The sequence below is a fragment of the Tenebrio molitor genome, chromosome 5 (assembly GCF_963966145.1).
Source record: "Tenebrio molitor chromosome 5, icTenMoli1.1, whole genome shotgun sequence".
Taxonomy (NCBI): Eukaryota; Metazoa; Arthropoda; class Insecta; order Coleoptera; family Tenebrionidae; genus Tenebrio; species Tenebrio molitor.
In genome coordinates, this window is record NC_091050.1 from 21,807,381 (window position 1) to 21,820,203 (window position 12,823).

Consider the following 12,823-nt stretch of genomic DNA (forward strand, 5'->3'; position numbering starts at 1 on the left):
CGGAGTTCGTTGGCTATATTCAATGCTGCCTGCCCATTTTCTAGCGAATTTTTAGTCAAGGTCACTTTTGTAAGTACTAGGCCGGGAATTTTACGTTCCCGGCGGATTTTGAATCATGCAAAACCGTCGATAACGGCCGGCGGCATGAAAAACATGTTTACGCATTTGTAGACTTTCTGGGCAAGTTGTTGGTTAAGTGCTTTGAAAGTCGGGAAACTTTTGTTGAAATTCCTCAAAAACTCGAGGTGTCGAATAGGACCTTTCTCTATTGCTGAAGAAATACTGGACAATGAAAATTTGTTGCTCTAAAGCCCTCTACGCTCTAAAGTGAACATATTGTAATAGCAAATTTTAATAATCAATAATTAATAATGAAAATCGTACGACACTCATTGATGACCAATAGAAAAATTAGTTCATGAGCCATAACCATGGCAACAAAAAAATTTCTTGGAAATTTTTTGTAGGTAGACCAACCTAACTGTGATTAATAAGTGGAAATTTTTTCAGCCAATCAAAATCATTTATTTTGTTGTTGTCTTGGTTATGGCTCGTGAACTAATTTTTCTATTGGTTCTTAATGAGTGTCGTACGATTTAAAAATTTATAATTTAAAAAGCATAATGTCCGTGTCGTTGCGATTTTCTTACCGAATATGCCCTCGTGCATTGATTAATATCCGGAAATTTTATTCTCATGCATTTCCAAAACGTAATTAGCCCTCGTGTTCCACTCGGGCTAATTAATACGTTTTAGAAATGCATTCGAAAAAATTTCCGGAAATAATCAATGCACTAGGGATATTATAAGTGACAATTACCATTGTTTTTGTATTTTCGATTGCATTGTACATACATACGGTTGGCTTCAAAAAATAAACGGAAACTGTCAGAAAAAGTTCTGTAAGATTTTATTATTTATTAAATTTTTATAGTTTGAAATGGCCTTTTAGAATTTAGGTTGAAAAACTGCACTTATATGTCAGAAATACTAATGTCAAACAGACACAACTTGACAAATTAAATTTCCAATTCCCATTAGGTCAAATTTCGTTTCCTGTTTTTTTTAAAGCCAACTGTATTACGGTAATATACCTGTTAGCAAGTCCGCTGTATTTCGTATTTCCCGCGAATGGGGCACCTCAAGGGCGCAGGCGCAGAAGAGACTGGAAAAGAGGAAGAGGAGTGATGAAGGCGCGAATGGGACGAGAGGGGACAGTCGCGACAGTCCGACTAAGTCCATCTTGAATCGTAGAGAGACAAGATCCAACCTCTGTGTTTGAAAAACCAATAAAGCCAAAGCGGAAATAAAATCAAAAGTGTTTTCTTATTGACCTCAATGATAACATACCTACGGCAAGTTTCATCCCTTTCGGTAATTTTGGTTTTATTACCGGTAATGTTACGGTAATTTACGGTAAGTTTCAACACTTTCGGTAATTTTGAAGATGGCGCCCTCTATCTTCAAACAAATCAGGTCTGATGTTGTATGATTGAGAGTGATTGAGACTATTGAGAGTGATGACTGATGATCTAAATTCCAATTTCCAAAGAATTCCGGTTTCCAACGCCTTCCCAGCCCAGGATTTCATTTGAACGTGCGATACAACCTTAACTTTCATATGAGTTGTCATAGTACGTAATAGGTCAGTCATTTGCACTACAGCTGTTTTTTCCAACAGGTATTTCAATAAATTATATACAGTGAGGATTTTATTTCCCAGAACATCAACACTATTACTATTAACCCTATGTTCAATTTAAAAAAAAAAAAACATGTCAATGCATACAAGCAATTACAACGTACCTATCCAAACAACCTCTAATAAAACAATTGTCATTAATGTCATTAAAAAGGCTTAAAGATTTTACAATCGTTTGGCATATTGCTTGGAATAAGAGGGTGGCCACTTTGAACGTTTGTTAAAATTATTTCATTAAGGCCCGGTTTATTCACCTTAATTAAAGTAAATTTATCAGGCCAGTAGAAGAAGAGTTAATTTATATTTATTAATATATAGCAAAATGGGAGGCACTCGAACTGCGCACAGATTAGGAACAGGTAGTCAGGTTATCAGAAGGGTTCCTTAAAGTGCATCTATCGATATTTTAAAACGACCTTTGCTTCCTTCAGTGGTTTATTGCCAGCTAACAAAGATTGTCGTAAAAGTAGTGAGTAACCGATCCTCAATAATCCGCAGGTACCATCGAGAGTTTTTGTTACGGGGTAGGTAAATAATCCCCTAGTAATGAGACCATCATAAACGACCCAAAATGTTAACTAGTGTTTAAAAAGTCGTTTCAAAATATCGATAGACGCACTTTACGCTATTTTCTATTAGGTATACCTGCATTACAATCTAAAAATTATAACAAAAAATAGTATATTATGCAACAAGATTTATAAACGGCACTTTAGACACGAGTTTTATGTTAGGCACGAGCGAAACGTAGCGGAGCGAGTGTTTAATAAACAAGTGTCTAGAGAAGTTTATAAACGAGTTGAATACTATACTTTTTCTACGACCAAATTAACAAATGGAACACACAAACTAAACAAGCAACTTTTTTATTAAACGTTAATTTAAACATACAAACTAAATGAACATACCAAATAGGAATACATATATATATATTTTTCAGGATACAAACTGTTGGTGGCTTCAGGTCCATTTTTGAAAAATACAACGAATTATTCCACTGCAATGACGTTTTCTTTCACGCCGGATGCGAAACTGATAAACGTCAAAATACCAACTTGATCTAGAGCTAAATATGTCCAAAAAATTCAAGCCGTGTTTAAAGAAACTCGAGCGTGTTTAATATGCCGAAAACGCCCGAATGGACACCAAGTTGTGACTAACGAATAATCGTTTTTAAAGTGACGTTTTATACACTATTTGTCAGTGCAAAATGTGACACTTTAGAGAAGGAAGTAGAAAAAGTAAATTGAAATACCTTTCCCGAAGTAATCTGTGTCATTAATCGTTGATACAGAAATGGTCAATTGTTGTTGTTTCGTTGCTATCATAAATTGTGTATAAATGTCTATTTACCATTGTTCAAAATATAGGTGAATTTGTTGTTACCTAAGCGACCTTAAAGCTTTAGTGTTTTAAGGGCCCTTTTTCGCACGCATTTTAGTGTCAAAAACAGGGATTATGATTCAGGTATAATAAAAAAAAAACGTATACAGTCCATCTTGATCATTCCGAATTACGTGACAAATAGTGTATTATGGGTTGCCTACACTACACAAGAGATAAATTACTACTCTCGTGTCAAAAATGGATTACTCCCTAGAATTCGAACTTTTAGGGAAATAACGTTTTTCATGTTGTGTGTAACTAGAATTTTCAAAAGTTATTTTGAATGCCTAAGGTTGGTTACTTTGAATTGAGAGATTAAATCCAAATAAATATGCCGCCAGTAACCAAAATTGATTGTGAAACGAAAAATCATCTATCACTTAGCGAGAAATTAGTCATTTGCAACTGTTACAATTAATTTGCTGTCTTACATTTCTGGGATATCTTTAGTTTTTCACCAGAAAACACATAGCCTCCAACCCAACCTAACCAAATTTATGGCAACCTAGTAACGAATATCCCTAAATCCTAGGGAGTAATCCATTTTTGACACGAGAGTAGGTGCTATAAAAATAATCCATTAACAATCTTTAAAAGCTTGTTTGTTCCAACTTAGAATATTTAAATAGATTCAAAAGCAACAGACTTCTATTTTAATTTTTTTATTTTTGAGACATTATAACATTAACTTCTATTCATGCGATTCCCCCATCCTCTTCTATGTTCATCCTTGTATTCATCCATGCGCCTCATCCTTTCCACATACTCTGAATCATCCCTTTCAACAACTGTTTCTAGCGCTTCTGCTTCTTTTTCTTCATTGTTTAGTTCTACACCAGCCAAGGAAGCTTGCTGTAAGCTCATAGAGCCTGTAGGTTGCTTATTTGGATCAGGAAAAATTCCATCTTTAACTCTCTTCTCATAAAATTCTTGTACTGTCATTGTAGGTAATGATGGGTAGCCAGCTCCAAAAACTTCTTTTTGGAGTGCATCTTTTGTAATAATGATAGGTTTAAGAGGAGTAACAGGTCTCCTAGGTTCAGGTTTTTCATCCCTCTTAACATTAGCCATATACTCTAAAATAGGTTTTTCCATTTCGATGCTGTTTAACTCATCTACAGCTTCATGTATGAATGATTTGAGCATTGTCAAAAAATAATCTCTCTTGATTTCTTCATCGGCATGTTCATTATCCATATTCATTTTCAAATCCATCAACTTAGCTTTCAATTCTTTTTGTTCTTTATATCTTTGAATTTTATTTGCTCTAGTATTTACGGATACTGCAATTTTATCAAACTCAGTCTGAGGTACCTTCTGTTCCTCTTGCTTTTCTTTAAACTCATAGTTACTCAAATTATAGTCATTTGTTCTTTTTAGAAAATCTTTAAAATAAACTTCTGCAACATCTATGATATCTTTGCGTTGACCAGTCGTCAATTTTAAACTTAACGAGCCCAGCAGAGCTGGTAGTAAGAAATACTGCAAGTCCTTAGTTGCTACCTCTTCTATTCCTTCATTACTACTAAAAATTCCAGCATAAGATACTAATTGAGTGGCATCTTCAAATATTCTCATTGCTTTTTTAACGTTTTGCTGGAAAATAATGAATTAGATATGCATAAATTAACAAATGTATACCATAAATACTTGCACTGAAGAACTATTTGTAGGTTCATTACTGTTACAAATTTCGTTATATAAATTTAAGCCTTCATTAAAAATAGAGGAAAGACTTTCAACAGGATTTACGTCGTTTTCATTTGAATTTGCCATATTTTTAGAATTTGACTAAAACAGTATAAACAAAACATCAACTGACAAATGTCACACACAACACAACTCCGAAGTCAGAAGTTCAGAATTGCCAATACACAAAAGTGATTACATTGAGTTTAATAATTTACCATTCAAACTTTAACCTATTAAATTCACTTCACTCTTTATTGACAGTATTTTACATCTTTTTCATTCTGTAATACACTTTGATCGCTTCTTTACTCGATTTAACCTCTCAACCTTGGACCACAAATGCGCAACATCGCAACTGAGAAGTTGACAGGCAACTGACGTAATAAAAACAGAAAAAACTAAATAACCCTACACAGCCACCTCTTTTTATTAGTTCCAGTTTCAAGTGCAGTGGCGCTGTGATACACATTTTTTTTACGATTTATATCAGCCAAAAAGTGTAAGAAAAGGAAATACATTTTTTCTTCAAACGTCCGTAAAATACGTAGAGGGTAAAATATGACATTGCACTGCAGCAGTCTGTAGCTGCATTGATAATGCTAAAGTGTCACTTCATTGTCATGGCACAGGTCATGGCATCTAACGAGCTGACCAGCGTCCGTGAATAGATCCGTGAAGTTATTACCTATCTCCGCTGATGAGCGGCTGTAAAGTACACTAGGTAAATCATTTGAAATTCCTACCTGGTTTCTTAACATGTCTTAAATAATTTGTTATGAAGGGTTGAAGAAAAAATAGTATATGTTATTCGGAGGTCGGAGCAAAAATGGTTTTATGTGCTTTGGCTGCAGCACATAAAACTTCATTTTTGCTCCTCATAACATAATATACCGGGTGATCAAGAAGGACTGTTTAAGTTGACAGTACAGTTAAGAAAATTTTTTAATTCGGTTATTTATAACACTGCAGACTGCAGCCGGATATGTTTTGTTGGTTTATTTTACAAATATCTGATATAGGTATAGCATTAACAACGACAAGCCACCAACAACCGGAAGTTACTCCTGTTATACGATCCAGTGTTACCAACTTAAACAGTCCTTCTTGATCACCCCGTATTACCATCTGACTTAAGTAATTCCTTCGATATTACCGGGTGACTTTTAATCACGGCCTCCTTGATTTATAAGAGACTCGTCTCTTATCCGGCCTGTCGCATTCGATAAATGTCTGTTTTTGAAAATTCCCCGTATAGTATGTCCATCTAGCGACTTTAATCTGACCCATATATTAGTGTATGTAACGTAGGGTATGTAACTAAAAATACGTATGAATAATGACATTTTATATAATAAATTTGCGGAACTGAAGGGGAAACCATTGAACACATCATTTCTTCTTGCACCGTTTTGGCTCAAAGCGAATATAAAAAACGTCATGATATATTCGCAAAAATTATACACATGAATTTAGCAGTTAAATTCAATTTATTAAAGGATACACAACCACATTACATTTATAAACCAGAAAGTTGTTTAGAAAATGACAATTACAAATTATATTTTGATCGCACAGTTTTAACTGACATTCACATTCAGCATAACAGACCAGACATTATTATTTTAAATAAAAAACAAAAGCAAGCATATCTTTTAGATATAGCTGTTCCAAATTCACACAATATAACACAGACATATAATACAAAAATTAATAAATATTTAGAACTCTCCGTTGCTATGAGGAATCTTTGGTATTTAGAAAAAAATTCGATTTTACCATTTATAATTTCAGCAACAGGAATAGTACCGCAATCTCTTTTTAAAAATTTAAAAATTTTGGACTTAGAGAACACATTGGTGGTTGAAATTCAAAAAGGTATATTATTATACTCATGTCACATCGTGAGGAAATTCCTTAACATTGACACAGAACATAAAACACAAAAAAGTCAAAATGTGGAGGCGAGACGCCGGTAATTATGTTGATAAGCACTGCACTATTACTTGATAGTATTATCCGTAATAGTGTATGTACTCCGGCAAAATTGCCGTGCCGGCGGGTGGAGGTGGGATACGAAAAATTATCAATTTGAAAAACTAAGTGCAGTCGAAACTTTAAAAAATGCCACAAACAAAGAAAAAATGTTGTATTAGTTCACGACATAAAGTTAACATTTCTTATCATAATCTACCCAATGATATCACTTTAAATGCGGCATAGAAGATAGGACTGAGAGATCATACTGGTAATATCATGAGTGCCGCAGAATATGCAAGTAGTAAAATGTTACCAAGATTCCAAAATTTAAGGACCAATGTAAATATTTCAGTCACCTTGCAAGATAGTTCTCTGGAAAAACTAGAAAAATTGTCTTCCTTTACTTATTTGCCAAGTACCAATTTTCAAATTGAGACGGCGGCAACAGCTTTTTTATGTGGCTACTTAATTATGAAAATAACGGAGGCAGTCCATGGATGTGATTATTTATTGCTTGTCACAATTACAAGATTCAAATTCGAAAAAGAAAATCCCTTTACTGGAATTAATTTATTACTAAGATAGAGGAAGGCTAAGTTACCCCAATGATCAATTTGTGGGTCTAGTATAGTTTGGGAATGAGAAATTGGAATTTTAGCTCCTTCACTTGCAATGGGTTTTGGGAAGGTTAAACATTATAGATAATAATAAAGATTTACGGCTATGAGCAGTTCATTCCAGGAGGTACAAACAATCTGCATTTTGCCGATATTCGGCATCCCTTTTTAGTAACTAGCAGGTAGATAAACTTACACTATCGTAAACCTTCATTATTATAATCTTTACAATCTACCCATTGCAAGTAAAGAAGCTAAAATTCCAATTTCTCGTTCGCAAACTATACAATTTACAATAATTTCAATAATAGTAGAAATTCTACCAAGCATTCCAAAGGAAAATATAAATTTTGTTTTGAAGAATATCTTGGCCTCAATCTTTCGGGAAATCCACTAATTCATTGTCCTGTTCATGGTAAAATAGTGTTGTGAGGTCCGGTAATTGACTTAGTCTATGACCCATTTGACCGGTCAATAATTGTCAATGACTTGACGAATTTGACCAGTCATTTTTAAAATTTAAATTTCCCGCTTATAATGTTGAATATTAAAGGATATGTTGACTGTTTGACTGATGAGATGAGGTTATGTTGGATTGTCTGTTCTGATTGACATGACATAAGTACAATATATTTTTATTTTCATAAAATACTTACCTACTTTTTTATAGCTATTAAGACAACAAGTGTTTTATAGACGATTTAAAAATCGAGATCGTAGTTTAAATCAGAGCGACCGCAGGGAGCGAGGATTTAATAGATCGAGATTTTTAAACTATAAAACACGCGTTGTCTTCAAGATTTTTTCTAACACTAACATCTTATCAGAAATTTTAATAAATTCAGAAATTATTCGAGGCGCGTCACAATACACAAAATGCGGAGGTTACCGTGGGTACTATGGTAATAGGTAATATCAACAAATTTGGAAAAAAAACAATTTTCATCGTTGAAATGTGGCAAAACGTTCCAGAAGAAATAAGAAAAAAGGGGCAATTTGTTACCAGTGAAATCTAAAAGTGCATACGAAAAGTTGTGTTTCGTTTCAAGGCCGGAATACGGAACACGGAGGTAACGGAAGATGTCATTTTGGCTTTTCTTGATATGAGGTAAGTGTGTAGAACTTCATTAAAAGTTAATTCACACTACGGCAAGAATCATTTGAAGAAAATGTAAAGATTGCCAGTTTTCGATGGCCGGGCACTGCATTGGATGAAACAGCAGTTAAAGAAGAAGATGTTAGGAACAAGAGCACGAAGCTAATGTGACAGTTCCAATTCAATAATTGTACTTTTCACTTTTGTGATAATTACTGTAAAAATTATGAATAAAATGTCACTTGAATAATATGTGTGAGCGTATTTTATGACTCTATAAGATACGTTGCTATTGACGACGTGTCTTATAGAGAAAAGCGTATTTTATGGGAAACATAAGGTGTAAGCTCAAATGCACCATGGAAACAGTATAAGATATTAGTGTTAGAAAAAATTCTAAACGAATGTTTAAGTATTTTAAAAGAAACTAAAAAACTGAAAATACACACACACAGTTGTGTTGAAAGTTTTAAAGCGTTTTAAATTAACAAAAAGTTCAAATTCAAGCAAATATGTTAAAGAAAAAACAAAGTATAACTTCAAACAATTCAAACTTAACCTCACTTACACAATTTTAGAAGAATAATTTATCGATCAATAAATCTTATAAAAAATGGAATTAAGAACCATTATTTGGTATTAAAATAATCCTTGACATTGAAAGAATCATTTTGTGATGTTTAACTAGTTCCTATTTTTTGACCAATAATGACTGGTAATTGACCGATCAAGGACCGGTCAACTTTGACCAAAAATAAATGACCGGTCATTTATCCATCACTATGGTAAAATGTGAGTGAGACACTTAATTAAAAATTAGAACTTCCTGTCATTGTAAATTTTTGTAACTTGCACTCACAGACAAATAAAAAAAAATTATAAAAAAGAAAATTGTTGAAATTAAATTTACCGTTCACAAAAAATCTTTTTGATTTGAGATTTTGAAAAAGTGTCAGATGTATGTGTGCGTTAAAACTGTTGAAAAATGTTGAAAACTCGTCTATAAAACAATAATAATGCTTAGAACTACGAGTGCGGCAGGCCGGATAAGAGACGAGTCTCTTATGAATCTAGGAGGCCGTGGAAAAGTCAAATCTAATAGTGTCAAAATTACAGTAACCCAAACATTTTTTGTAGCTGATGGTATTATTTTTGAAACCTAGCAACTGGCTTTATTTGGTTGAAATAACATCACACCTTGAGATGCCCTTCTGGGATTGGTAGAATTATAAGTCTTGTAACTCAGTTATGAAAGTAGTAGTAAATACTTTGTTTTTATTTTTTGACAACTTATTGTCGGCGGCAGGTGCACTTTTTCTCTAGGGCGCGAGTTGTGAAAGACCCTGTATATGAAAATGAAACAAAATTTAAGGTGTTGCAATTTTACAATACCCTAGAGCTACCTAAGTTTCCACGAATTATTCATTCATATTTGGTAAAGTAACTGTAATTACAGCTTTCGGAAATTCCCACTGATTTTGATTTATGACATACCAGTTACCGCTTCTTTACCCTGACTTAGACAATGCCCTGACGGAGCGGCCGGGCCCATCTTTGGATAGAATGATAGAAACAGGTAGACTGTAGGACGAAGATAGTAAAAGCATAGCTCTCGCGTTGAACTATACTTGGGCCAACCAACAGATATAGTAATAAAAAAAAGGGGATGTGGCCTAGTTGCGTAGAACGATCTACGCCGAAGCCTGTTTCACAATGAAGCAGGTTCTTACCAACAAATAGAGAACCAAAAATCTTGAAAAAAAAACTATTTTGTAATACAAATCGAAAAATGCCAAGGAAAACAAACAAACATAAACACGTGGTCAAACTCCCGAAGCGAGGTTAAAACGAATGATGCCGGATGCCGTAAAGTAATTTTTGTGGATTTACATCAGGCTTTCGAAAATCTGCGCACGTTTTGAATAAGCCAATTGGAAGCTGCTATTTAAAATACGCGGGCACTAGGGGGCGGTTTTATTACTATATCTGTTGGTTGGCCCAAGTATAGGATATTTGTCAACAAATTTAAAAATAATCATAAGCTTTGACGGATTAACTTTGGCAGCATGCTGTCGAAAATAAAGTAACGCACCTGTTTATCAAAAAAGAAACGAATTTTTTCAATGTTTTTACATTTAAAAAATCAAAAGTCCTACATTCAATACGATTTTTTTTAAACAATCAGAACACTAGGTACATTTATTTATTGTCTTTGGTTTGCAAAAAACCGCATTGAATTTGCTTGTGCCGTTTAAGAGATATTCCTTTAGAAAAAATACATTGTAATTCCCTATCTCCGAATACGAGTTGAATACAACGTTTTTTTGTTCGACGAGCCCCCCCAAAGGCTCCAAATGGCCGAAAATCTTTAAAATTAGCTTGACGTTTCGTTTTGACAAGTTGTCAAATTCATCAAAATCCGTTCACACAGGAGAAAATTCTCAAATTCTGACAGTGTCGAACAAAAATAGTTATTTATTTAACGAGTTCGTGTGTAATTTTGGCTTTTTTTGGCATGAGTGGACCAGTTTAAAACTCGAGTGAAACGAGAGTTTTAAAGGTCCACGAGTGCCAAAAAAGCCCAAATTACACAAGAATGAGTTGAATACAACGTTTTTTTGTTCGACGAGCCCCTTAAAGGCTCCAAATCGCTAAAAATCTTTAAAATTAGCTTGACGTTTCGTTTTGACAAGTTGTCAAATTTATCAAAATCCGTTCACACAGGCGAAAATTCTCAAATTCTGACAGTGTCGAACAAAAAACAAATTTATGTTGGTCAAATGTCAATCTGTCAGTGCTCAAATTTCAAATTCAAACGCAACTTTATAGCTTGCAAGGTCACCAACCGAAATTTTTATAAATAAACCCCCCAAACATAAAATTAACACGTTTTAGCATTTTTTAAATATTTACGAAGCACCTTTTGTTTTATAACATTAGAGACATAATTGTCTTTCAGTAATACTTGATTCGCCACAATTAGTTTATTTTTTCTTGCCTTAGATTTCTTGTTTGTCCATTGCAGCACTAGAGTTTTCTCATTTCCATGGCCGCACGCTAATCGTCCACTTAAAATGCCACTTGCAACTACGGCAGCACAAAAATATTATTTCCGCACTTGTTAGGAAATATTCCACTTTTCCTAACTCAAATTAGTAATCAAATATGCCAGTTTTCCAAACTCTAGTAGAAAAAAGAAATAAGCTAATCAGTAATTTCTATACTGGTTAATAAAATAGTTATATTGTTACCATATAGTGTTACAGAAACACGTTTATTGTGAAAATACATTTATTTACATTACAAATAACAGACGATTATAAAGATAAACTTGGGATACTTATACTTATAAAGATACTTCTTGGGTGAATTGGTTTGCATCCAAGAAGTGTGTAAAAAGTGCAACAAGGTATAGAAAAATATAAACTATTAATAAAAATAATTAGGTATAACATTTATATAAAATAACCTTACAAACATACTGTTTCTTCAAATAACTTGTTTATATCGAGATCAGAGAGAGATTCATTCGACCTGAAATACAACAATACATATATTCAGAACAATGTAAAATCAATGTTTACCCTTTTCCAGTTGGCCACATTTTTGCTCTTAATGTGGCCTTATCAAAATTCAAACCATTTGCACATGGACAAGGATCTCTTGAATAGACAATTGCAATAGCTAATGGACTTTCTAAATGCCTGCTCAGAAATTTGGAGTTTACTGGTTTATACCGCATTAGCTTCTTTGAAACAGCTTTTAATTCTTCTCCCGGTGGTGGTAAACATAAATAGTTACTTGTGCGAAATTCAGCATACCACCGACAGAATGGTTTGTTAGTTGAAGGTAGCGCCGACACATTTTCAACAACAAACCCTACCGGACAAAATCTTTGTAATGCTGTTCGGGCATGAGCAACAACTTCAGGTTGCCAGCTAGCACAAGGTAAACTCGCTGGTAGTCTATCTAGATAATAAGAATAAACCATTGAATTGTATTTTAATGTTTTACCACCTACCATCGGCCAAATGCGGATAATCTTCCATTATTAATTATAGTTAAAAAGTTACATGGGTAAAGTGCATAAAAAAAAAAAAGGGAGTAACACCAATGGCGACAATAAGATTCACAGACTAGACTAATTTTAGTTATAATGATCTTATTCACAACTTATACCACGATACATTTTTTATGCCCGTTTGCACCGTTTTGTATAGTTTATCCAGTTTCCAGTGAGAGATTGGTTATGGATTGGTTGACATAAAAATCACTAAATTCTACGCAGAGAAAGTAGTACCTACCGCGCGTAAAATTTGAAATATATTCTTCAAGCAGTAACATTTTGTGCCC

At 33.8% G+C, this 12,823-nt stretch overlaps 1 protein-coding gene and 1 long non-coding RNA gene across 3 annotated transcripts; both read right to left on the bottom strand.

The window, feature by feature from the left end:
- Nucleotides 1-3,739: 3,739 nt before the first annotated feature.
- Tap42 (immunoglobulin binding protein Tap42) lies at nt 3,740-5,154 on the bottom strand. 2 transcript variants are annotated; one of them, XM_069047837.1, is made up of 3 exons: nt 4,996-5,154; nt 4,739-4,879; nt 3,740-4,684 (listed from the first exon to the last, which is right to left on the bottom strand). In XM_069047837.1, exons 1-3 carry the CDS (start codon nt 4,996-4,998, stop codon nt 3,773-3,775), a joined length of 1,056 nt encoding a protein of 351 aa, XP_068903938.1. In that variant the 5' UTR covers nt 4,999-5,154; the 3' UTR covers nt 3,740-3,772. The 2 variants fall into 2 exon arrangements, with proteins under 2 accessions (XP_068903938.1, XP_068903939.1); XM_069047838.1 differs by having other exon boundaries at nt 4,739-5,152.
- Nucleotides 5,155-11,743: 6,589 nt separating this feature from the next.
- On the bottom strand, nt 11,744-12,675 carry LOC138131287 (uncharacterized). The gene is made up of 3 exons (XR_011159752.1): nt 12,492-12,675; nt 12,055-12,439; nt 11,744-12,004 (listed from the first exon to the last, which is right to left on the bottom strand). It is a non-coding gene; the product is annotated as an uncharacterized lncRNA (long non-coding RNA).
- Nucleotides 12,676-12,823: the final 148 nt, after the last annotated feature.